We start from the raw sequence: 27,251 nt of genomic DNA, 5'->3' as shown, positions 1-27,251 counted from the left end.
TGCTTAACGGACTGAGCCACCCAAGTGCCCTGGTACTGCTTTTCAATCCTTTCATCCTTGTTATGTGTACACGTTTCCAACATCAAACCAGCACATGACCCCGCTCATGTGCATAGAAGTCTGTCTCCCTCTAAAGACCTCTTGAGGTCCAGGATTGTGACTGCACGGTGCCTGGCACATAGCACATGATCGGGAACAGTTTTCTGGGTGAACAAACCTCACTCATGCAAAGGTAGAAATTAGTTCTTTTTTTTTTTTTTTTTTTTTTTGGCTCTTATTTGCCAAGATGTTGGTTTTCTCAACAGGCCAGTATTAGCCTGGAGTTGGACTTGGAAAGCAAGATTAGAGACCCCCTGAGTTATTGTTCATAATTAAAAATATAAAACCCTGGCTGTGCCTGAATTGTGCCTAACATCAAAGAGATAAAGACCAGTTTAAAGAGCGAAAAAATATACTTTGGCTACTCTTGAAAACATTTTTCATTTGTTTTACGCAGCAAATCCCATAGACTCACATCTAAGAAGTCTGGCTTAAAAGAAGAAGCTATCTATTTTGCATATCAAAGCTCACAGGCAGTGCCTTACATTCTTAGATTTCAAAGGACTATATTTGAGAAACTTCTCTTTTCAGATTATTGGAGGCAGTGTGGACCGTAAGTTTAGAAACAAAACATCAGCATTCAGATCCTGGCTATGACACCTGCTAACCACCCTCGGGTAAGTCACAGTTTCCCGGAGCCTCGGGCTCCTAATATGTAATAAATCAGGGTAACAATGACCACAGGGAGGAGTTGAGAGAGCGCATAGAGCACATTTGGCTTTGGATATTTATTCCTTCTCTTCCACTGTGATGAAAACCACGTGTTGTGCTTCACAGAAAGTTCCTCCCCGGTCAGAAAGCCCTGGCTGAGGTGGCCTCTCTCCCGGCAAGGACTCCTCTCCCAGTCCCTGCCGTCTTGCAGGGCTCTTCCTGGACACATAAGCCTCCTTTTATCCTTCTGGCTACCAGCCCTTTCCTCTCCCCTCAAAGGTATCCCCTCTCTTGTCTTCCCACCTGCTTTCAACTCACCTTCCTGTAACATCTGGCTTCTACCCACACCGCGTTGCTGAAACTTCTCTCCAGTCATCAGGGGCATTCTTTTTTTTTTTTTTTTTTTAATTTTTTTAACGTTTTATTTATTTTTGAGACAGGGAGAGACAGAGCATGAACGGGGGAGGGTCAGAGAGAGGGAGACAAAGAATCTGAAACAGGCTCCAGGCTCTGAGCGGTCAGCACAGAGCCCGACGCGGGGCTCGAACTCACGGACCGCGAGATCACGACCTGAGCTGAAGTCGGCCGCTTAACCGACTGAGCCACCCAGGCGCATCAGGGGCATTCTTAATGAGCCTTCAGTCAGCCCTCCTCCTCCTTATGGTCCTGACATCTAATACCCTGTCCACGTAAACCATCCATATACAACCCTGTGCGAAGAGTGTAACATACTATGCATGTGATACCTGATCACACCTTAGATTTTCGCTGTCTTGCTTCCTTGACCCCACTTGCCACCCTGGCTCTTGACGCTCTGTCTGCATCTCACTGTTTTCCCGGCCCTACTCCTTACCTTGGTGGTGACTCTTTAACACTGTAAACTTGAGTTGATCGATGGAGAGTGTCTTGGCTGTTCTGTTACCATACAGTAATATATGTAGTAAAAGAGACTAAGAAAACTTCCGCATATCATAAAGCGACATAACCCTCGAGCTGTAGTACAGTTTTCAATTTTTAAAAGTGTGAAATCCTGCCAAGAACTCTCCTCATTTTCTAGATCTCATTACTCTTTTCCCAGAAGGGTGGTTTGGGGAGATGTTTGTAATATGTAAATATCCACACTACAGTCCCATTGATTCGGCCTTTCATGTATAAGCTAAACACAAACTACCGATGTCAGCGGGGAGCCTGGGAAGATGGCGGAGTAGAAGGGCCCTGAGCTCACCCTGTCCCACGTTGACAGCTAGACATCATCCGCATCCAAGTTAGTGACCTGGAGAGCGACCTGAAGACTGGAAGGGCAGACTCCGCAACTACATATAGAGAGGAAGCTGCATCCGAAAGGTTGGGAAGGGCAGAAAGGTGGAGAGGGGCTGGCTGCGGGAGGGAGGGAGCCACCTGCATGGAGAGGGCAGAGAAACGGGCCCTCGCACCAGGGAGCTCACATGGGGAAAACTAATCCCCATACGGTTTGACTGTAAGAGCCAAAGGGCAGGCTGACTTGAGTTTGTAAAACCAGTGGGACTTGGAGCCTGGAGCTTTAAGAGTCAGCTGACTCAGCACTGGGCCACCCAGGCACCAGGGATGGCCAAGTGGCTGCCCTTAAAGAGACACAGCCTGTGTGGAGAGGCAACATACGCACAGCCGTTTATGCGAGGCTGGGAGGCAAAGAGGAGACAGGTCTGTTGGTCATGGTTTGGGAGTGTGTTTATGCCGCTTCCCGGCATAAACATGGGGCCACCTGAAGGGGGCAGGGTTGCACACACGCGTGTACCTCAGCACGGGCCTCAGGGCAAATTTGGCCAAAGCTGTACCCGTGCCCCACCCGGCCACTGCTGCGTGCCTGGCGGCACCCCCTGCCCAGACACTGGGGGCACAGCTGTCTCCCTGCCCCGGGCCCAGCCGTGTGCTCGACAAACAGCCCCCAGCCACCACAGCGCTGCAGAAGATCTGGCCTAGGACGAGTGGCCCAACGTGAATTTTGCTACCACCAGTGCCCCGTTCTCAAGGTCCCTGCAGACAGGCACCCTCAGAGCTGGCCTGCCTGGGTCCCGCTAATACCACACAAAGCAGACAAAACCAACAACTGGCAAAGAGTCCGTGCGGACGACTGCACGGAAAGGAAAAGTGACTCAGACACAGCAGCAGGGCATAAGCAACACACACGGGACACTCTCCTGAAGTGCCAGGTTCTGGTGAACAGGGGACGCTGCACTTGCAGGGCACTCGAGGACCTCTTCTTCATAAAGTCACTACTTTTGAAAGAGAAGACACAGCTGCCTTTTTTTTTTTTTAACAGAGAAATAGGCACGGAGAGGCAGACAAAATGAGGAAACAGAGAAGTTTATTCCAAATGAATGAACAGGACAAGGGTACAACCTGAGATCTAAGTGAAACAAATATAAGGAAGATGCCTGATAGAGAACTTAAAGCACTGATCATAAGGATATTTACCGGAGGAGCACTACTTACATTAGACAAAATAGGTTTTAAAACAAAGACTGTAAGAAGAGAAAAAGAACACTATATAATTATAACATAATCTTCAATAAAAAGAACAATTGTGAATATTTTTTTAATATAATATTGTCAAGTTAGCTAACATACAGTGTATACAGTGTGCTCTTGGCTTTGGGAGTAGATTCCCATGACTGGTCACTTACGTACAACACCCAGTGCTCATCCCAACAAGTGCCCTCCTCCATGCCCATCACCCATTTACCCCTCTCTCCTCCATCAACCCTCAGTTTGTTCTCTGTATGTAAGAGTCTCTTGTGGTTCGTTTCCCTGTTAGTAACTATTTTTTCCCCTTCCCTTCCCCCATGGACTTCTGTTAAGTTTCTCAATTCCACATATGAGTGAAAACATATGATATCTGTCTTTCTCTGACTGACTTAGTGCACTTGGCATAATACCCTCCAGTTCCATCCACGTTGTTGCAAATGGCAAGATTTCATCCTTTTTCATTGATGAGAAGTACTCCATTGTGTGTGTGTGTGTGTATGTATGTATATATTATATATATTACACATATATATACACATATATAATATAATATATATTAAATATATATTATATATTAAATATATTAATAATATATATTATATAATATATATTATATAATAAAAAATAATTATAATATAAAAATTATAATATAAAAATAATTATAATATAAAAAATATATTATATATATATATATATAATATATATAACCACTTCTTTACCCATTCATCTGTTGATAGACATCTGGGCTCTTTCCATGATTTGGCTATTGTTGATAGCCCTGCTATAAACAGGGATACCTGTGTCCCTATGAATCAGCACTCTTGTATCCTTTGGATAAATTCCTAGTAGTGTTATTGCTGGGTCATAGGGGAATTCTATTTTTAATTTTTTGAGGAAACTCCACCCTGGTTTCCAGAGTGGCTGCATCAGTTTGCATTCCCACCAACAGTGCAAGAGGATTTCCCTTTCTCCACATCCTTGCCAACATCTGTTTCCTGAATTTTTAATTTTAGCCATTCTGACAGGTGTGAGGTGGTATCTCATTGTGGTGTTGATTTGTATTCCCCTGACAATGAGTGATGTTGAGCATCTTTTCATGTGTCTGTTAGCCATCTGGATGTCTTCTTTAGAAAAATGTCTGTTCATGTCTTCTGCCCATTTCTTCACTGGATCATTTGTTTTTCAGGTGTTGAGTTTGGTAAGTTCTTAATAGATTTTAGATGCTAACCCTTTATCTGGTATGTCATTTGTAAATATCTTCCCCCATTCCGTCAGTTGTCTTTTAGTTTTGTTGAGTGTTTCCTTTGCTGTGCAGAAGCTTTCTAGCTTGATGAAGTCCCAATAGTTCTCTTTTTCTTTTTTTCCTTGCCTTTGGAGACATGTTGAGTAAGAAGTTGCTGCATCTGAGGTCAAAGAGGTTGTTGCCTGTTTTCTCCTCTAGGGTGTTGATGGTTTCCTGTCTCACATTTAGGTCTCATCCATTTTCAATTTATTTTTGTGTGTGGTGTAAAAAAGCGGTCCAGTTTCATTCTTCTGCATGTTGCTGTCCAGTTCTCCCAGCACCATTTGCTAAAGAACTATCTTTTTTCCATTGGATACTCTTTCCTGCTCTGTCAAAGATTAGTTGGTCAAACATGTGTGGGTCCGATTCTGGAGTCTCTATCCTATTCCATTGGCCTATGTGTCTGTTTTTGTGCCAATACCATACTGTCTTGATGATTATAGCTTTGTAGTACAGGCTAAAGTCTAGGATTGTGATGCCTCCACCTTTGGTTTTCTTTCTATTTATTTATTTTTGTGAGAGAAAGAGCATGTATGGGGGAGGACTTGAGAAAAGAGGGGAAGACGTGAGTGAGACCCTTAACACAGAGATAAGGAATATCATAGCAGGGATAAAGGACTTAATAAATGCAATGAGAAACATGCCTGATGGAATGAATGGCAGGATGGAAGAAGCAGAAAAACAAGTTAATGACCTAGAAGACACAGTAATGGAAAGTAATCAAGCTAAATGGAAGAGAGAAAAAGAATTACACAAACTAAGTACAGACTTGGAAAACTCAGTGACTCCATGAAACATAATAACATTCATGTTTTAGGAGTCCCAGAAGAAGAGAGAAAGATGAGGCAGAGAATTTATTTGAAGAAACAGTACCTGTAAACTTCCCTAATCCGGGGAAGGAAACTTCCCTAATCTGGAGACATCCAGATTCAGCAGGCACAGAGAACTCCCATCAAAATCAACAGAAGCAGGCACCAAGGCATATTATAATTAAATTTACAAAATACAATGATAATAAGTTTTAAAAGCAGAAAGACAAAGGAAGCCCTTAACTAACAAGGGAAAACCCGTAAGGCTAGCTGGAGATTTTTCAACAGAAACTTAGCAAGTCTGAAGGGAGTACCATGATACATGCAAAATGCTGAATGGGAAAAATCTGCAGCCAAGAATACTCTACCCAGGAAGGCTATAGTTTAGAATAGAAGGAGAGATAAAGAGTTTCCCAGGCAAAGACTAAAGGAGTTCATGACCACTAAACTAGCCCTGCAGGAAACAGTAAAGAGGACTTTTTGAATGGAATGGAGAGACCCAATGTGGCAATATAAAGGTAGGAAACATAAAAGCAGTAAAAATGAATATTTATGTAAAAAATCAGTCAAGGCACCAACAATAACATGTACCTAAAATGTGGGGAGGAAAGGAGAAAATAAAAGGTTCAAACTTAAATGACCATTGGCTTAATATAGACTGTTATATGCAAAAGAGGTTGTATACAAACTTAATGGTAGCCATATATTAAAATCCACTAATAAGTATGCAAAGAATAAAGAGAAAGGAATCCAAATATATAACTAAACAAAATCTACAAAACATGAAAGAAATACAGGAAAGGATCAGAGAAAATCTTCAGAAACAACTAAAAACAAGTAATAAAATGGCAATAAATACATGTCTATCAATAATTACGTTGGATTTAAATGGACTAACCACTCCCATCAAAAGACAGAGTGACAATGGATAAAAAAAAAAAACAATATTTATGTGCTTCCTATAAAAGAATCATTTTAGGGGCGCCTGGGTGGCTCAGTCTTCGGCTTGGGTCACGATCTCGCGGTCCGCGAGTTCGAGCCCCGCGTCGGGCTCTGGGCTGACGGCTCGGAGCCCGGAGCCTGCTTCCGATTCTGTGTCTCCCTCTCTCTCTGCCCCTCTCCCGTTCATGCTCTGTCTCTCTCTGTCTCAAAAATAATAAACATTAAAAAAAAAAATTTTTTTTTTTAAATAAAAGAATCATTTTAGACCTAAAGTCTCCTGAGATTGAAAGTGAGGGGATGGAGAAATATCTATCACACAAATGGAGATCGAAAGAAAGCCGGAGTAGCAATACGTACATTAGACAAAATGGGCTTTAAAACAAAGACTGTAATAGAAAATAAGACACTATAATATAATATAATATAATATAATATAATATAATATAATTAATATAATATAATTAATATAATATAATATATCTTCAACAAGAATATAAAACAATTGTAAATATTTATTTTTTAATGTTTATTTTTGAGAGAGAGCATAAGTGGGGGAGGGGCATAGAAAGAGGAAGAGAGAGGATCCCAAGCGGGCTCTTCAGTGTAGGCACAGAGCCCAGCGTGGGGCACAGTCTCACAAACCTGTGAGATCATAATGTGAACGAAACTCAAGAGCCACATGCTTGACTGACTGAGCCCCCCAAGCGCCCCACAATTGTAAATATTTATACACCCAACATAGAAGCGCCTGAATACATAAAACAGTTGATGGCAAACGTACAGGAACTAATCGATAGTAACACAATAATAGTCAGGGACTTTAACGCCCCACTTACATCCATGGACAGAGTATGTCCACGGAGCATCAACAAGGAGACAATGGGTTTGAATGACACTCTGGAACAGATGGATTTAACAGATAATTTCAGAATATTCCATCCTACAACCGCAGAATACACATTCCAAGCGCACATGTGCACATAGAGCATTCTCCAGAATGGATCACATGTTAGGGCACAAAACCAGCCTCACCAAATTCGAGAAGATCAAAGTCCTACTATGCCTCTCCTCTGACCACAAAGCGATGAAACTAATAGTTACCTGTAAGAAAACAGTCTGAGTGGACCACAAATACGTGGAGGTTAAATAACACGCTACTAAACAATGAGTGGGTCAACCGGGAAATCAAAGCCAAATAATGAAGTACATAAAAACAAATGAAAATAAAAACACAACAGTCCAAAACCTCTGGGATAGAACAGAGGTGGTTCTAAGTTTATAGCAATACAAACTCACCACAAGCAGCCAAGAAAAATCTCAAATACACAACCTGACCTTAAGCCTAAAGGAGCTAGAAAAAAGGAGTTACAAATGAGCAAAACCTAAAAGCAGCAGACAGAAGGAAATAATAAAGGTTAGAGCAGAAATCAATGATATAGAAACTAAAAAAAAAAAAAAAAAAAAGTCAATGAAACCAAAAGGTGGTTCTTTGAAAAAAATCAGTAAAATTCATAAACCTCTAGCCAGACTTATCAAGAAAAAAAAAAAAAGAGAGAAAGTACTCAAATACTCAAATAAATAAAATCACATATGAGAAAAGGGAAATAACACCACAGAAATAAAATCATAAGAGAACATTACGAAAAACTGTATCCGAACAAATTGGACAACACGCAAGAAATGAACAAATTCCTAGGAATGTAAAAACTCACAAAACTGAAACAGGAGGAAATAGAAAATTTGAAAAGACTGATTACTGACTCAATTTCTTCACTGGTTATCAAAAAACTCCCAACAAACAAAAGTCCAGGAGCAGATGACTTCACAGGTGAATTCCACCAAACATTTAAAGAGGAATTCATACCGATTTTTTTTAACTACTTCAAAAAATAGAAAAGAAGGAAAACTTACAAATTCATTCTATGAGGCCAGCATTACCTTGAACCAAAACCAGATGAAGACACCAATAAAAAAGAGAATTACAGGCCAATATCTATGGTGAACATTGATTCAAAAATTCTCAGTAAAATACTAGCAAACCAAATCCAAAATACATTTAAAAAATCATTCACCATGATCAAGTGGAATTTACTTTAGGGCTGGAAGTGTGGTTCAACATTTGCAAATCAAACAAGACACATCACATCAATAGGAGAAAGGGTAAAAACCACATGAGCCTTTCAATCGATGTAGAAAAAAAAGCATTTGACAAAGTAAAACATCGATTCATGATTAAAAAAAAAAAACTCAACAAAATAGGTTTAGAGGGAACATACCTCAAGATAATTAAAGTCCGGCTATGAAAAACCCACAACTAACTCATTCCGAATGGGGAAAAACTGAGAGCTTTTCCTCTATGGTCAGGAACAAGACAGGGCTATGTACTCTCACCACTTTTATTCAGCATAGTATTAGATGTCTTAGCCACAGCAATCAGACAACACAAATAAATGAAAGGAATCAAAACTGTTAAGAAGGAGGTACAACTTTCCCTATTTCCAAATGACATGATGCTCTGTATAGAAAACCTAAAGACTCCAATAAAAAACTGCTAGATACAAAAGCACTGTACGGAAACTGGTTGCATTTCTGTACACTCAGAATGAAGCAGCAGAAAGAGAAATTAAAACAATTCCATGTACAATTTCACCCAAAACAATGATACCTGGGGAATACATCTAACCAAAGTTGTGAAAGACCTGTACTCTGAAAACTCTAAAACACTGATCAAATAGACTGAAGATAACAGAGAGAAATAGGTAGACATTCCATGCTCACAGATGGGAAGAACAAATACTGTTAAAATGTCTATACTATCCAAAGCAATCTGCACATTTAACGCAATCCCTATCAAAACACTAGCAGCATTTTTCACATAGCTGGAACAAAGAAGCCTAAAATTTGTATAGAGCCGCAAAAGACCCTGAATAGCCAAAGCAATCTTGAAAAAGAAAAAGCTAGACGCTTCAAATTTCTAGATTATAGGTTATATTATAAAGCTGGAGTAATAAAAACTTGAGGGTGCTGGCACAAAAATAGACACGTAGATCACTAGAACAGTATAGAAAGCCCAGAAATTAATCCACAATTATACGGTTGATTAACTTTCAATAAACCAGGAAAGAATATCCAATGGGAGAAGGACATTCTCCAACAAATAGCGTTGGGAAAACTGGACAGCAACAAGCAAGTGAACGAAACTGGACCACTTTATTATACACAAAAATAAATTCAAAATGGATTAAAGCCCTAAATGTGAGACTTGAAACCATAAAAATCCTAGAACACAGCAATAACCTCTTTGACATCAGCCATAATAACATTTTTCTAGTCGTGTCTTTTGAGGCAGGGAACGTAGAAGCAAAAATAAACTATTGGAACGCCATCAAAATAAAAAGCTTTGCACAGCAAAGGAAACCATCAACAAAACTAAAAGGCAACCTACAGAATGGGAGAAGATACTTGGCAAACGACATATCTGATAAAGGGTTAGTATGCAAAACATATAAAGAACTCAACACCCAAAGACTAATAATCCAATTGAAAGATGAGCAGAAGGCATGAACAGACGTTTCTCCAAAGAAGACCTCTCAGATGGCCAACATGAACAGATGCCCATCATATCTTACCATCGGGGAAATGGAAACCAAAAGTACAACGAGCCACCACCTCATCCCTGTCAGAATGGCTAAGATCAACAACCAAGAAACGACAGGTGTCACTGAGGATGTGGAGAAAAAGGAACACGTGCACTCTTGGTGGGACTGCAAACTGGTGCGGCCACTGTGCAAAACAGTGTGGAGATTCCTTAAAAAGTTAAAAATATAACAATTGCACCACTGGATATTTACCCCCCAAATACAAAAACACTGATTCAAAGGGATGCATGCACCCCTATGTTAATAGCAACATTATTTACAATAACCGAAGTCTGGAAATAGTGCAAGTGCCCATCAGCTGATAAATGGATAAAGAAGTGGTATGTATATATATATACATACATATATATGTATATGTGTATATACATATATATGTATGTATAGATATATATATGTATATGTGTGTGTATATATCTATATATAGATATAGATATATAGATATAGATATATAGATATATAGATAATGGAATATTAGCCATGAAAAAAAGTAATGAAATCTTGCCATTTGCAACATGGAAGGGGCTAGAAGGTATAATGGTAAATGAAATAAAGTCAGGCAGAGAAAGACAAATACCGTATGATTTCACATGTGTGGAATTTAAGACACAAAACAAATGAGCAAAGAGAAAAAATATGAGAGAGAGAGGTAAACTGAGAAACAGACTCTTAATTACAGAGAACAAGCTGATGGTTACCAGAGGGAGAGGGGGTTGGGGGATTGGTTAAATAGGTGATGGGGATTAGGTAGTTCACTTGTCGTGTGGAGTCCTGGGTCATGTATGGAAGTGTTGAATACACTATATTGTACACCTGAAGTTAACATAACACTGTATGTTAACTGGAATTAAAAACTTAACCAAATTACTGATGTCTACACCATTATTTACATTACAAAATCAAGAATAAAACTTTAAACACAAACAACTTTAAAAACATATTTTAACCACATTAACCGGCAGTCAAAAAAAAGCTCGTGTTCACTCTGAGATCGTAGTCTTTATTTTCTTTATCTTGAAGAATTCTGTGAAATCTCAGCTTATAAAAGCAAATCAATGGCACTTAGTAATATTTCTAATTAGACAAGAGTTCTAAATTGCTAAATTCCAAACAAGAATTACTGTCATTATTTAAACAGGAACAATTATAGTATCATCCTATTTATATGCTAAAATGGGAGGAAAAATGAAATAAAAGCTAGTACTACAAAAGTATAAATTAAGATTCTCATAAAGTTCATTTTAGAAATTCAAAATGTGACTCTCCTTTTTATGTTCTTAGAATTTAAATACTTAGGGGCACCTGGCTGGCTCAGTCAGTAGATCATGTGACTCATGATCTCAGGGTTGTGAGTTCAAGCCCCACGTTGGGTGTAGAGATTACATAAAAATAAAATATTTTAAGAAACAAAAAAGAACTTAAGTACCTAAAGTAGTGTTAAGTATTGTACTCTGCCTTAGAAATAAAAATACATTCACCTGTCTTAATTCTACCCAAGTACTAAATAACAAAGAATTTATTGTGTTTCCCAGGATGTTACATTTAAAGCACAATGAACTTTAAGTTTAGCAATCCTGTAATCCTTACAGCATTAGTACTGTCCTGAATTAATAAGTGAGGAAATTAAACAAATAAATTTCCCAAGGTCACACCCATTGGATGGCAGGGCCAGGATTTTACTCCAGGTTATCTGGTTCCACAGCCCACATTCTTCAGAGGGAACGTACTACCAAAAATAATTGAGTCTATAAAGAACTAACTTTCCACAGATAAGGAATGTTTCATATATAAAGTATTAAATATGAAACAACTTTATATACGTGTAACCTCTCTCTATCTCTATCTCTAACCTGTTTTGTAAACAAGCTTTTAAAAAACTTACGTGGTAAAGAATTTAATACCTGCACACACACACACACACACACACACACACACACACACAATGGAATATTACTCAGCCATCAAAAAGAATGAAATCTTGCCATTTGCGGTGACATGGAAGTAGAGAGTATTATGCTAAGCGAAATAAGTCAATGAGAGAAAGACATACTGTATGATTTCACTCCTAAGTGGAATTTAAGAAACAAAACAGATCAACATGTGGGAAGGAGGGGGGAAAAGAGAAGAAACAAACCACAAGAGAATCTTAATGATAGAGAACAAACTGAGGGTTGATGGAGGTGGGTGGGGGATGGGCTAGACGGGTGATGAGTATTAAGGAGGGCACTTGTTGGGGCGCCTGGGTCACTCAGTCAGTTGAATGTCCATCCTTGGCTCCGGTCATGATCACATGGTTCACGAGTTTGAGCCCCACATCGGGCTCGCTGCTGTCAGCTCAAGACCCGCTTCATTCCTCTGTCCCCCTCTCTCTCTACCCCTCCCTCGCTCACGCTCTCTCTCTCAAAAATAAATTAAAAAAAAACAAACATTTAAAAGGAGGGCACTTGTTGTGATGAGCACCAGTTGTTGTAAGTGATGAATCATTAAATTCTACTCCTGAAACCAAGATTGTACTGTGTGTTAACTAAATAAAAATAAGTAAAATAAAAAGCTAGAAACAAAGCCTGTTATCCCTTTCAAGATTATAAGAGAGTTTTGTATTTCTAAATATGTTAAGAAAATTAGAAAAGAGGAAATAACTAGTTATTGGCTATAATATTATCATCTTCCCTTTAATAACTATGTCAGGAAAGGTTTTAAAATTTAAGTTAGCAGGCAAGTTCTCAAACCTTCTCCAACAGGTGTTTTTTCAGGCTGTATCACTTTCTCCAAAAGATATGAGCCAGTGTATTATTCGCAAATTGCTAGGCTGTGTCTCCGTTACTGACAATTACTCAGAGGTTCTCGCCTTAATTCTGCCCCTTGTGTGAACTCACTTTCATATTTCCCTATTTATTACCTATTTTTTCATCTTGAGGTAACGTCTTTTATTTATTTATTTTTAATTTGAATTTTAGCTACACCATGAATAATTTAAATTATTTTAAATTTTTTAAGATTTTTCATTGGAATAGAGCTGACCTACAGTATTATATTAGCTCCATGTTTACCAACAACTCAGTGATTCGACTTTCCTGTACATCACAAAATGCTCACCATGGTGAGTGGAGTTAGCATCTGTCAGTCAAGCAGGATCTTTTTTTTTTTTTTTTTTTTTTGAGAGGAAGAGAGAGAGAATGAATACAGGAAGGAGGGGGAGAGAAGGAGGGGAACAGAGAATCCAAAGTGGGCTCCACGCTGACAGCCAACAGCCCATGTGAGGCTCGAACTCATGACCGGAGCTGAAGTCAGCCTTAACCAACTGTCACCCAGCTGCCCCTAGGCAGGATCTTGTAAAACATCTCATGACTACTCCAGGCTTCAGCTGCCATCTAACCAGCCAACTTGCAAATTCCTCTTGAAAAATTTTTCTGCTATATAAACATGTTTCTAGTCTTACACCTCTGTATGCCAGGTCTTAATTTTTATTTGAAAATAAAAGAATTTTAAGTGCCCGAATGAAAGCAACCTCTTTGGAAGTAGGATCCAAGCTTAGCATGTCGCCTTGTATTTTGACAAACCAACAAGTATTTGCTGACAATTTATATTCTGTCTTAAACTGTAGGTATGCAATAAATATTGACTTGAATGAATATTCAATCCAGTAAGTTCCAAAAGCGCTCACTGTCAGAGCAGGCAAGCATCCTTTTAAGCCGGAAGTGCCACAACTCAAATTCAACCTAAGTAGCCTGAATAATATTCAGCACCAAGTAGATTTGTTTGTTGTTCTTTTCCTTGTCCCCTTTTTCTAAGACGAATGCCTTCAGTGTGATTGCCAAAAGTGGATAGCTCTGTAGAAGAATAAATTTTAGGACATCTCAGTCGAAAATCCAAAAGTTTATTCCACACTTGCAGTATCATTGAACTTCACTGAAATTTCTTGCATGTCACATACAGCCCCCAGGTGTCATGTAAACTTGGTTAGCCAACCTATTTGAAAGGTGAAGAACTTAGGATGCTGATTAAGGAAGCATCTTTACAAAGGCGGGGGTAGGTGACACTGGTGTTACCATGCGGGGTTCTAAGCACGAACAACTGCTTCTTTAAAAACAATCCATTAATTGCCTCTGGTAGCCTAGAAAAATCCTGAGAGCGTGCATATTTCTTATGTTAGAAAATAGGGCATTTCGCTCAGCTAGGCAACTTAAAACCGCTTAAGGGAGGAAATTCAAGCCACCTTAGGAAGATCGTCCTATTCACCTCAAATACTCCAATTATCATTTTTAAAGATACTAATAAAGAATTAGAACAATGTCCAGAGACTCTATGGAGATTTAAAACGACGTCCAAAGCAGATATTTTTCCAAACGGGTATTTTTTTTAATTGATGTATAATTGACCTACAATGTTGCATTAGTTTCTGGCACACAACATAGTGAGTCAACACCTGTATCTGTGATGCTCTGCTCCCCACAGATGTAGCTACCGTCAGTCACCATACACTAGTGAAATACCATTGAATACGTTCCCTTTGCTATACCTTTCATTCGTGTGATTTATTCATCCCATAACTGGAATCCTAAACTTCCCATTCCCCTTAACCAATTTGCCCATCTCCTATCTCCCTCCTCTCTGACAACCACCAATTCTCTGTATTTATGGGTCTTTTCTGTGTGTGTGTGTGTGTGTGTGTGTGTGTGTGTGTGTGTGTTGGGCGATTCCACATATAAGTAAAATCGAATGGTATTTGTCTTTCTTTAACTTACTTCACTTAGCATAATACCCCCTAGGCTGACTTATGTTGTGGCAAATGGCAAGATCTCATTCTTTTTTATGATTAATATTCCATTGTGTGTGTGTGTCAAATTCTTTATCCACACATCTATCGATGGACACTTCAGTTGTCTCCATATCTCAGCTGTTATAAATAATGCTACAATGAATATGGGACATAGATCTTTATAGGCTGGTGTTTTTGTTTTCTTTGGGTAAATAACCAGTAGTGGAATTATTGAATCATGGGGTATTTCTATTTTTAATTTTTGGAGGAACCTCCACACTGTTTTTCACAGTGGCTGCACCAATTTCCATTCCCACCAACAGTGCATGAGGGATTTCTTTTCTTTATGTCCTTGCCAACACTTGTTATTTCTTCTTCTTGATTATAGCCATCCTAACAGATGTGAGATGATACTTCATTGTGGTTTTGATTTGCATACTCCTGATTATTGGCAATATTGAGCATCTTCTTATGTGTCTGTTGGCCATCTGTATGTCCTCTTGGAATAATTTCTGTTTATGTCTTCTGTCCACTTTTTACTCAGATTGTTTTTTTTATATTGAGTTGTATAAGTTCTTTATATGTTTTGGATATTAATTGCTTTTTGGAAGTATCGTCTGCAAGTAACTTCCATTCAGTAGGTTGACTTTTAGTTCTGTTGATGATTTCCTTCACTGTGCAAAAACTGTTTTTCTTTTGATGTACTCCTACTAGTTTATTTTTGCCTTTGTTTCCTTCACCTGAGGAGACATATCTAGAAAAATGCTGCTATGACCAGTGTCAGAGAAATGACTGCCTGTGTTCTCTCTAGGATTTTTATGGTTTCACATTTAGGTCTTTAGTCCATTTAGAGTTTATTTTTGTGCATGGCGTAAGAAACTGGTCCAATTTTATTCTTTTGCATGTAGGTCTCCAGTTTCACAGCACCATTTATTTGAAGAGACTGTCTTTTCTCCACTGTACATTCTTGCCTCCTTTGTCATAAATTAATTGATCATATAACTGTGGGTTTATTCCTGGACTCTCTGTTCTGTTCCATTTATCTTTGTGTCTATTTTTATGCCAATACCATATTGTTTTGACTCCTACAGCTTTGTAGTATATCTTGAAATCTAGGATTGCGATGCCTCCAGCTTTGTTCTTCTTTCTCAAGATTGCTTTGGCTATTCCGGGTCTTTTGTGATTCTATACAAATTGTAGGATTGTTTATTCTATGTGGAATAATAATATGACATTTTGATAACGATCGCATCGAATCTGTAAATTGCTTTGCGTAGGGCAGACATCCTCACAATATGAATTCTTCCAATCCATGAGCATGGTATATCTTTCCATTTGTTTGTGTCATCTTCACTTTGTTTCAGCAGTATTTTATCGTTTTCAAAGTACAGATCTTTCATCTCCTTGGCTAAGTTTATTCCTAAGCATTTATTCTTTTTGGTGCAATTGTAAATGGAATTGTTTTCAATTCAGATACTTTTCCAATCAGGTATTTTAAAAACAGAACCATCAAATGTTGGTAAGAACTAAATGCAGGAGGTTTAATTTAGGACATTTTATCTTTGGTTACCTTTCAGAATAGCCAAGGGAAAAATGATTGTGAAAGCTAGCAAAAATAACCTCCATCATATCCACGATTAATGCTGAAAGTTGCTACTTTCTTATGCAATGAATAGGTGGAGGAACCAAAGATCAGATCCAAATTTAATCCTGTAGACCAAAACTCAGTGACATATTTAGGAGTCTTAATCCAGTTTCCAGGCAATTCTGAGGATTACTTTGGCAAATTTGGATAACATTTGGGGTTCGATAATAAAATACTACACAGACCAGAAAAAAAATCAGAAAAATTTAAACAGTAGCCAAGCATGCAAGAGAAAAAAAAAATCAATAAAATGTCTTTACAAATAGAATATTGCCTTGAATCAATAATTTTAAATATCATGAAGAGCTGTAGGAAGAGAATGTCAACAGTACAGAGAAGAATTCTATCAGATAGTGAATTGTGTTAAACATTGACTTTGTTAGCTTGAAATCATTTTCCACGTCTGTACATACATTTAGGTTATAAGTTTTTGAATGATAAATACTTGTCTGAGAAAGTTATTGTAGCTTGCAGAGGTGATTCATTTTAAATTAGAGAATGGCTTGGATATTGAAATAATCAGCCTCTCAAAGGTTGGATATTGAAACAATCAGAATCTCAGTCCTACATGCTGCAGGGGGATAATGTTTATTATGAAAGGGAAAATGGACACCTAAGAGAATTTATGCAATTTCCATAATGTTGCCAAAGAGAATTCAATCCTAAATCTTTAGTTTCTGACTGATTTCACTTATCATTCATATTGTCCACTTAAAAAAAAAATGAGCATTAAAAAAAATAACATAGGGGCGCCTGGATGGCGCAGTCGGTTAAGCGTCCGACTTCAGCCAGGTCACGATCTCGCGGTCCGTGAGTTCGAGCCCCGCGTCAGGCTCTGGGCTGATGGCTCGGAGCCTGGAGCCTGTTTCCGATTCTGTGTCTCCCTCTCTCTCTGCCCCTCCCCCGTTCATGCTCTGTCTCTCTCTGTCCCAAAAATAAATAAAAAACATTGAAAAAAAAAATTAAAAAAAAAATAACATAAAAAGTACTAATTGTAGAATACATACTAATAATAACATAATAGCATTATTTCTGTAGGATTTTATAATTTCAAGGCGATAGGTAGGTGGATGGGTGGATGGGTGGGCCGAATCTAAATCTATTCTCCTAGCATCCCTGTGACACAAGATGGGGAACTAAGGCTTAAACAGATTGAATAACTAGACCCAACACATAGTACAAATAAAGGTATCGCAGATAGAAAGGACTCAGCCTGGGTCTTCAGATTTTAATTCCTGTGCCCCTTCCGCTGTTCCGCACTGGGTTATATGCTGGAGTAAGAAATACTGGTTATTTATCTGTGAATTTGGAGTTTCAGGGTTGTTGTTTTTTTTTTTAATCTACCTGAGGAGGTCTATATAAGAACAAATAAAAGAAAATGTGGGGAAGTGCTTTGAAAATTGAGAATTGCTCTATGTGCACAAGTACAAAGCACTAGGCCTCCTAAATAAGAGGTTATTTTTATACTTCATCTGCAGAAATCAGATCAAAATAGCTGTCTGTGAAACGTGCACCGCACACAACAATCTCACAAGTTGCCTACGTTCCTTTTCTCAAGCTTGAAAAACGTCTCACACGTGAATTAATAAATTTGCAAAATAAAATTGTAGGATTGAAAATTTAAATGCCTTTAATAATAGGGGTTAGCTTGATAAGGGCGCTGGAGAATACTCCTGTTTTAAATGGAAATGTTCATCATAAGATGACCAGCAGTTTTTGCAAAATCAGTTATGGATGAGAACAATGTAAAAGAGGCTTTACTTTTATCACAAAAGGTTTAGATTTTCATTTAAGACACCGGAGCTGAGTTTTGAGGAATACTCTGGATCTGTTCTAATTGCCCATGTCCCAGAAGTCAGACCTTTGTTAGAATTCTATTTACTTTATATCTGAATTCTCTGGATATTAAATGAATCATAGGACAGCATCACTTTAAGGAAGAAGAGACTGTAACAGGCAAAATGAACCTTTATGAAAAAAAGATTTCTGAAAGGAGAAACTGACTCAATAATATTGTCCAAAATGTATTGGCTTTTGTTTGTTTTAATGTTTATTGAGAAAGAGAGCACGCATGAGCAGAGGAGGGGCAGGGAGACAGGGAGACAGAATCCGAAGCAGAATCTTGGCCGTCAGCACAGAGCCTGACGTCGGGCTCAAACCCACGAACTGCAAGACCGTGACTTGAGCCGAAGTCGGACGCTTAACTGAGCCACCCAGGTGCCCCCAAATGTATGGTTTTTATTTTTATTGTGGGATTGGGGCATTTGGTTCATAAACGGATATTTTGTTTGATGTTTTAGGCTTTAAAGATCCCACAGAACACTGGTTTTTAAATCACCAGTAAACTATGAAACTAGCCACCTTCAGGACCCCAGTAGAGACATCCCAAACTGATTTTGCAGGAGAGATTGACTGATTCTTTATTCTGTAACACGGTGAAGGGCTTCCTTCTATCTTTGAACACCTATCTATCTTCCTTCTATCTTCCTTCCATCTTTGAACACCTAAGAGTGACGTGCTCACTCACGTGAACCCCCCCGTTCTTTAGACGTGTGTTGTCACCAACAAGCGGCCAGGCTGGCTGCCAACCTAGCCTGTTCCTCCTAAGTGGTTACATTTTTGAAGGGGTCACTACAGGCCTAGAAGAGCCAGTCCAGGTGGTCCAACCAGAGGCCAGAAAGCTCCCCCAGGGGGACTGTTCCCGCCCATACCCCGTGGGTCAGTTCATCATAAGTGTCCCCAGCGCATCCCACCCAAATTCACAAGAACCTGCATAAATCCCAGGGATCCAACCTATTGTCTCTGTGTAGTCGGTTACTTCGTTCTCTGCCAAGAAGGGAGAACTACTTGGGAAATGTCTAAACCTTGGGAGCATTTCTTGGTAAATAGGGAAACTAGATGTTCTGCTGAGATATTTTTTAGCAGATAGGAGACGAATCACCTAGACAGTTTAGGACAAGTGAGACATACGTTCATCATAACACCGTTTCCTAGGTCTGCGATGCCTGTTATCACTGTATGTGTACATAACATTGCACTCACAATTCTTTTTTTAATTTTTTGTAATGTTTATTATTTTTGAGAGAGCGAGCATGGGAGGGGCAGAGAGAGAGGGGGACAGAGGATCCAAAGCGGGCTCCATGCTGAGAGCAGCCAGCCCCATGTGGGGCTCGAACTCATGAACCGTGAGATCATAACCTGAGCCAAAGTCAAATGCTCAACCGACTGAGCCACCCAGGAGCCCTGCACCCACAATTCTTATTGCTAGTCAATCTCATAACATTAGAATGTCCAACTTCACAGTGAGTTTAATCACCATACGAAAAAGGATACTAGAAGCAGAAAGACTCAGATTTTGTCCCACCCCATCATTTTGCTGATGTGAAAACAGTCCGGGGAGATGGTGATTTATCTGTAATCGCAGATCCATTCAGTAAAGAAGACCTGGAATCCAGGTTCTAGATCAGTTCTCTTTACAGGCTCCTCCCACACTTCCCTGTAGGATCCGGTGACAGGTTTGTCCCCAACACAGGAGTACTTGACTATAAGCACATGCATATACTTGTTTGCACCCCATATGTGATGACAAATCCACCTCTATCATCATGCCTTGCCCCTGAACTTTCTCCTGACATTTGAGTTAATAAGGGAAGCTTCCATATGCCCCTTCCATACCACCTGTCCCCATTCTCACAGGATCCCAAGCGAGTCAGAACTTAGAACAAGGCGGATTGCCCTCAGGAGCTCATGAATGGCAGGTGACCCAGATATTCTGAGTTTTATTTCAGACATATTACTCCTTTGAATTATTTTGCAGGGTAGCACAGAAGCCAAAATATAGATGAACTTTTCTTTTAAGGCATTTGTAAGAGAACTTCTAGAATATGATACATTTGTAAGTTCAGGACTATCTTTTTTTCTGATGCAGGACACAATTAGGAAACAGATGCACATGTGACCTCTTTGAAGAGATCAAACCTAATGATGGTGATTAAAAGATATTGAAGAACAGAGTCAGAAACCATGGTGGAGAAGAAAAGAGAAAGCGAAGGAAGAGAAGGAAAGAGAGCAAAGAGAAAATGACAGCCAGGGATACAGTGAACAGAGTGGTCAAAGGCTCAATCAAGGTAGCTGTGAACACATTCAATGGGACCTAGCCAGGAATACTGGTGAACTGATGGTGAGGGTGGCCAAGGGCACTGGGGGAGGCAGTGAGCCTCAGCTTTCCTTATCTGAGCAAAGGATACAAACAAAGAGTCAAGTTCAATACAGGCAACCAATTGTTTGTGGATGGTAAAAGAGAAAACATTCACGTTGGCGGTTTCCAGTACTTAGACTTGGCATAAGTTCTAGTTCAAGCTGTGAATAATAATAATACTGCCATCTCTCAACACCCTTATTTCATTTCCAAAAGTGACAGTCATGTGTGTATACATAAGGAAAAATATATTAAGCTGCGTATTTATGTTTTGTGTACTTTATTGTCTGTGTTATGCCTTGACTTCAAAATAGTGGGTTTTTTTTTTAATTTAATGTGTATTTTAGGTGGGGAGGGGCAGAGAGAGAAAGAGACAGAATCTGAAGCAGGCTCCAGGCTCTCAGCTGTCAGCACAGAGCCCGATGCGGGGCTTGAACTCACAAGCTGTGAGATCATGACCTGAGCCGAAGTAAGACACTTAACTGACTGAGCCACCCAGGCGCCCCTCAAAATAGTATTTTTTAAGTAGGCATGCCTGCCTAAGACTGTAAGAATCTTAAAAACAGCCCTGGGGCATCCAAGGTTTGCAGCTTCTCTGAGTAGAAACGCAAGGATAGAGACAATACAGGCCTGAAAGAAACCAGTGCGTTCGGTCTTGTACCTAACAGGAGTTACACTCCAGCAGAGAACACAGTGCTGATGATGATCTAGTCTTACAGTCATTCTGGGAACTTTTTAATTTGTTTCTTTTTATGATACTGACAGTTTACCCCACTGCGTACCAGATTTAAAAATAATAGTAAACTGCTATAGGCAGGTATCTTTCTAAAATAGTATGGTGCTGTCTTCTTAAACAGAATACACCTGCTGTTTCAGGAGGAATTAATGGTGAGCAGAGTTCTTCTTCACAACATTCCCTCCAGAGATTGTGCTTTTCAGTTTTTCAGACCTGTTGTTAATGAGTCAGTTTCAACCCGTGCTGTTGGCCACGTGTGTTGTTCCTTTAAATGTGTCAGTCATCCTCCTAATTTATGGCTTATAATCTGGACACGAGCCTCAGCGCTCTACGGTGCTGTAAGAACAAATCAGGGGCGCCTGGGTGGCTCAGTCAGTCAAATGTCTGACTCTTAATTTCAGCTCAGATCGTGATCTCATGGTTCGTGAGTTCAAGCCCTGCATCAGGCTCTGTGCTCATGGTGTGGACCTGCTTGGGATTCTCTCTGTCCCTCACTCTCTGCCCTTTCTCTCCCTCTCTCTCAAAATAAATAGACTTAGTAAAAAATTCTAAGAACAAATCAGCAATCAGGGCGTGTCTGTTATTTGCTTCTTTCCATTTACTGGCTCTATTCTAGATCGGTTCATTGCCAGATCACTGAATTTTCAATAGGCAAGATACTAGACTTTTGCTTTATTTTTTTTTAGTAAAAATTTAAAAAAAAAATTTTTTTTAACGTTTATTTATTTTTGAGACAGAGAGACAGAGCACGAACGAGGGAGGGTCAGAGAGAGGGAGACACAGAATCTGAAACAGGCTCCAGGCTCCGAGCTGTCAGCACAGAGCCCGACGCGGGGCTCGAACTCACGGACTGCGAGATCGTGACCTGAGCCGAAGTCGGCCGCTTAACCGACTGAGCCACCCAGGCGCCCCTAGTAAAAGTTTTTTTAAAGCATAATATACATAGAGGAAAGTATACAAATTGTAAGTTTAGAGTGCATGGTTTTTAACAAGTTTTAACAAAAAAGACTTAAGAGTTTTTAATACACCCTCGTTAGCTATACCTAGAAAAAAAGAACACATAACATTACCTACTTCGTCCTTTTAAAAGTATGCATCATTTTCCACATGCGATGTGTCCTCTCCCATACGCATGGTCTCACTAGGTAACTGCAACAATTGTGTGAGGCTAAGAGATGAGAGGTTTTCTGTACTTGACAAATGGGGACGGTGAGGCTTGGATAACTTACCTGATGTCTCAGATCACAAAGTAGAGAGCAACGATCCTAATCCTAGTGTCCCAGGGCAGGACTCTTCCCATTACTAGGCTGTGAAATTGACTCAGAAGATGGAACGTGGTGGTACCAACTCTAGTCTCACAGTTTGGACAGGAGAGAGCTGCACCCCAGCAGCTAAGAGCCTGGTGGGCTTTTGGAGCCCGTGTCCGCTCCGACTGACCAGTGCCCCTGAGATACGGCTGTGAAACATTTTAAACTTCTTCTCGGGGAAGTCACCTGTCAACATACCCTCTTAGGCGAGGGAGGGGCGTAAATTAAGCCCGCCATTATACCAGATTTCCAAAGGAAACGTCAAAGCTGCAGATGCCTTAGTTTTCTTATTTCCTTACCTCATTTCTTCTGTTCTCTTCTTTGAGTCTTATCTCATTAATACCAACACAATAATTTAACTGAAATGGGAGAATTGAACAATCATGAGAACTTTTGATAAGCATCCTATAACTCATTGGACTCAGCGCTCTCTCTCTCTGTTTCAAAATTACCAACCATTCTAGAAAGCCTCAAATGGTTAGAATTGCAGCAGTGGTACAAGTGAAGAAACAAAATCCCAATTATAAAAATATGACAGGTCTAAAGCTTTGCAAATGAAAGCTCACAACGGGTCTCCCGGCTAGCCACAGAAATGCAGTGTGCCCTAGGCGGCCTTACTGAAAACTTGCTATTGAATACAAAATACAAAGTAGTGTGGAAGGCACCCTTTGTACAACTATTTTTCACAAAACAGAAGAAGCTGAATTGTTTCAGGCATGTGAATGTTTTTTAAAATGAAAGTTCTTGCAAGACCCCAACGTCCCCAATGACGTAATAGTTGCTATCAGCAAGGCAGAATGAGCTCTGGGGACAAGCTCTGTGGGTTCGATACCCTGCTCCACAGTGTGCCTAGAAGTGCACACGACCAATCTGTGTCCTCAGTTCCTCCCCTGTGAGGAGGCTAAGGGTAGCACCCTACTACAGGGCTTCCCCAAGGATTCAGTTTACGTGGCTTTCAGAACTGTGTCTGGCCCACAGAAAACTGCTTTTATTGCTAGGAGGGAAGGAGCCTCTTTTGTGTCTGTTTTTGCAAGGAGACAGGAATGCATGGAACGGGTCAGAGCAAAAGTCCAGTTATCAAATCCTAATCCAAGAAATTAAAGCAATCACTAACACAATGAGGAGGCTGCGAAGCAGATTAACCTACTATAAGCAGAGCCAGCACCCCCCAGATCCCAGAAATAGAGGGAACAGTGGAGACTGGCAAGAAATCAGCCATGATGAGAAAGCAGGCTTCCCCCACTGCTTTGCTCCTGGGGATGACAGGTAATTTTTTTTTTAAGATTTTTTCTAATAAAAATTTTTAAAAATTTTTTAATGCTTCTTTTTGAGAGAGAGAGAACGTGACAGTGTGTGAGCAGAGGAGAGGCAGAGAGAGAAGGAGACACAGAATCTGAAGCAGGCTCCAAGCTCTGAGCTGTCAGCACAGAGCCCCCACATGGGGCTTGAACCCATGAACTGTGAGATCGTGACCTGAGCCGAAGTCGGACTTAACCAACTGAGCCACCCAGGTGTCCTTGTTTGTGTTTTTAGATTTCACATTTAAGAGAGACTATATGGTACTGGTCTTTTCTCTGACTTATTTCAGATAGCATAATGCACTGAAGGTCTATCCATGTTGTCACAAATGGCAAGATTTCATTTGTGTGTGTGTGTGTGTGTGTGTGTAACTTCTGTACATATGTATGCATGTGTATGTATATATATGTGTTCATATATGTATGTATATATATAGTACATCTTTCTCCATTCATTGTTGATGGACACAAAAGTTGTTTCCATATCTCGGCTATTGCAAACAATCCCCCAGCGAACACGGGGGTGCCGGTATCTTTCTGAGTTAGCATTTTTGTTTTTGCTTGGCACGGAACTGCCGGATCATCCGGTTGTTCTATTTTTCATTTTTTAAGGTTTATTTATTTATTTTGAGAGTGAGAGAAAGTGTGAGTGGGGGAGGGGCACAGAGCGAGGAGAGAGCGAGAATCCCAAGCAGGCTCTGCACTACCAGGCAGAGGTGGGGCTCAAACGCACAAACGGTGAGATCATGACCTGAGCTGAAGTGGAACGCTTAGGCAACTGAGCCACCCAGGTGCCCCTATTTGTAATTTTTTGAGGAACCTCCATACTGTTCCACAGTGGCTGCCCCGATTTGCATCCTAACAATTTACAACAGTGCACAGGGTTGCCTTTTCTCCACATCCTCACCAGCCCTTGTTATCTCTTCCTTTTGATAATAGCCATTTGATGGGGGTGGAGCGATACCTCATTATGGTTTTGATTTGCATTTCCCTGATGGGTTACGTTGAGCATCCTTTCGCGTGTTTGTTGACCATCTGGATGTCATCTTTGAAAAAACTGTCTATTCAGACCTTCTGCCTGTTTTTAAATCAGATTACTTTTTTGCTGCTGAGGTGTGTGATTTCCGTATATGTTATATATATCGTATTATATATTCCGTATATACATTCCATATATATTATATATATCGTATATATATTATATATATCGTATATAATATTTTAAGTATTAGCCCCTTATCTAACATGGATCGCCAATAGTCTCTCCCAGTCACCAGGTTGCCTTTTCATTTTGTTGATAGTTTCCTTTCCTGTGCAGAAGCTTTTTAGTCTGATGTAATCCCAGCTCTTTATTTTTGCTTTTGTTCCTCCTCCTTTTGGTGTCAGATTCAAAAAATCATCACCAAGACCGATGCCAAGGAGCTTACTGCCTATGTTTTCTTCAAAGAGCCTCTTCTTGAAGGCAGAATTCCTCTAGTTTAAGCCCAATCGTATGTGAAATGAGGTTATTCAATGGACTAACTCAAATTCACTTTGTGTTAGCAGGTGATAATCAAGTTAATTCTTTTTCTAAAAAAGATTTTTTTTTTTTTTTCAGAGAATGTGAGCAGGGAGGGGGGTGGGAGGTAGAAAGCAAGAGGGACAGAGGATCTGAAGCAGGTTCTGTGCTGCCAGCAAAGAGCCCCACGTGGGGCTCGAACTCACGAACCAGGAGATCATGACCTGAGCTGACATCAAGGGTCGGATGCTTACCTGACTGAGCTTAAACCATTCACTGTCGCAAGCATTATAGAGAAAAAGGGGGCCCTCCCAGAGGGCAGCTAAAGAAAATTAGAGTGTGACCTACTACCTTATTAGAACAAAAAATACTGCTTTTTGACAAACATGTAAGTAAGTGCAAGGTTCTTTCCCCTCCCCACCCCCACCTCCAGAAAGTCAGCCTCCAGCTAAAGAGCTAAGTACCTCATCACTTAAAAGATCTGAACACCCCCTGTCCTATGCAAGGCCATCCATGGTCTCCCACCCAAGATAAACCAATTTCAGTTCATTGCTTGGACCATAAAGCAAGTTAAACTCAAACACAAAATTAGCTTTAGGTAGTAGATTATATGTAAATATACTCTTTTCTGTAACAATTTCTTTTAAAATGGCAACAAGTTTACATTCTAACTTGGAGGAGTAATAACCTCATTTAGGAGCCTTCATGAGTCTTTGTCAATTGCGTGCCCAAAACTGAAAACTACTCCTGACAACAAAACTAAAATAATGGCATTATCATTTCACCAGCTTTTATATTTTCTCCTATTTTAACAAAGTTGGGAGGAACAATTGGTAAACTCATTGATCTGATTGGCAAGGACTTCTTGAGGAACTTTCTGCAGTCTCTCAATCCAGTAAAAGCTCCGAAACCGAAAAACGTACGGTGGGGGTTTCCCCTAAAATAAAGAGGATCTGACTCTGGTCGAGTTTTCTACCCCCTTGGGGACTTCAGACTCCCTGTTTTCTTGAAGGGGAGGGGATAGAGAGAGAGAAAAGAGAAAACTTACATATGCAGGTTAAAGGAAAAGTAAAGTGACAGGCTTCTGTCCCTTTGGGGAAAAATTAAGCCCCCAGTTTGTAAGAAAAAAACGCACTTTTTTAGAAAAAGCTAATGGACAGCTGGGGCCGGGGGGCTGCGTTCCGGAAAGTGGCCAGGAAGGAGGGGAGGCGGCTGTCGGGTGAAGGTTGGGGGGCGGCCGGGCCCCCCGCCCCGGAGCCCCTACCTGCGTTTCGCAGCTTCTTGTTCCGATACACGGACAGGATAACCAGGAGGTTGCCCAGGACGTCCACCACGATGGTGAAGATGAGGGTGAAGGCGAGCGTGCAGGCCAGCCAGGAGGGTCGCGGCCGCGCCCCCTCCCCGCCGCCGGGCGCCCGCTGCGAGGCGTTGAGCAGCGCGCTGCCGTTGCCCTTCAGGGTCCCGCCCGGGGCGCCCCACGACCCTGCCATCGCGCCTGCCCTCGGAGCGCGGCGCGGTGCCACCCGGCCCGCGCGGCTCAGGGCTCCTCTGGGCCCTGCCCGCGTCTACCTACGCCCCATCCCGAGCGCTCCCCCGCGGCCGCCCTGCCCGCTCCGCCGCTTCCCCGCCACCTGCAGCCCGGGGACACAGGGCAGCCGCCCGGAGGCTCCTCGGTCCCCGGGGCTCAGCCCGTGGCCACAGCGCCCCCGTGCGGGCTGCCTGCGCCGGGCCGCCCGAGCTCCAGCCTGGCAGCGCGCCCCACGAAGCCACAGGTGGAAAAAAGTCAAGGAACTTTCTCAAGTGTTGCACCATTCATGGAACAGAAATCATCTTCCCCAGCTCCTCCGCCCCCCGTACTGCAAAGGC

At 40.7% G+C, this 27,251-nt stretch overlaps 1 protein-coding gene across 1 annotated transcript in view; it reads right to left on the bottom strand.

Annotated features, from left to right (window-relative positions):
• MTNR1A (melatonin receptor 1A) overlaps nucleotides 1-26,875 on the bottom strand; it is a 39,588-nt gene extending 12,713 nt beyond the window's left edge. Inside the window, exon 1 of the mRNA XM_078445100.2 lies at nucleotides 26,650-26,875. Within this exon, the coding sequence (XP_078301226.2) occupies nucleotides 26,650-26,875 (226 nt within the window). The remainder of the gene's footprint in view (nucleotides 1-26,649) is intronic.
• Between the last annotated feature and the right edge of the window lie 376 nt (nucleotides 26,876-27,251).

The sequence above is a fragment of the Panthera onca genome, chromosome B1, assembly GCF_046562875.1.
Source record: "Panthera onca isolate mPanOnc1 chromosome B1, mPanOnc1 haplotype 2, whole genome shotgun sequence".
Lineage (NCBI taxonomy): Eukaryota > Metazoa > Chordata > Mammalia > Carnivora > Felidae > Panthera > Panthera onca.
Note: the sequence above shows the minus strand (reverse complement) of the source record. Positions and strands in the feature narration are given on the sequence as shown.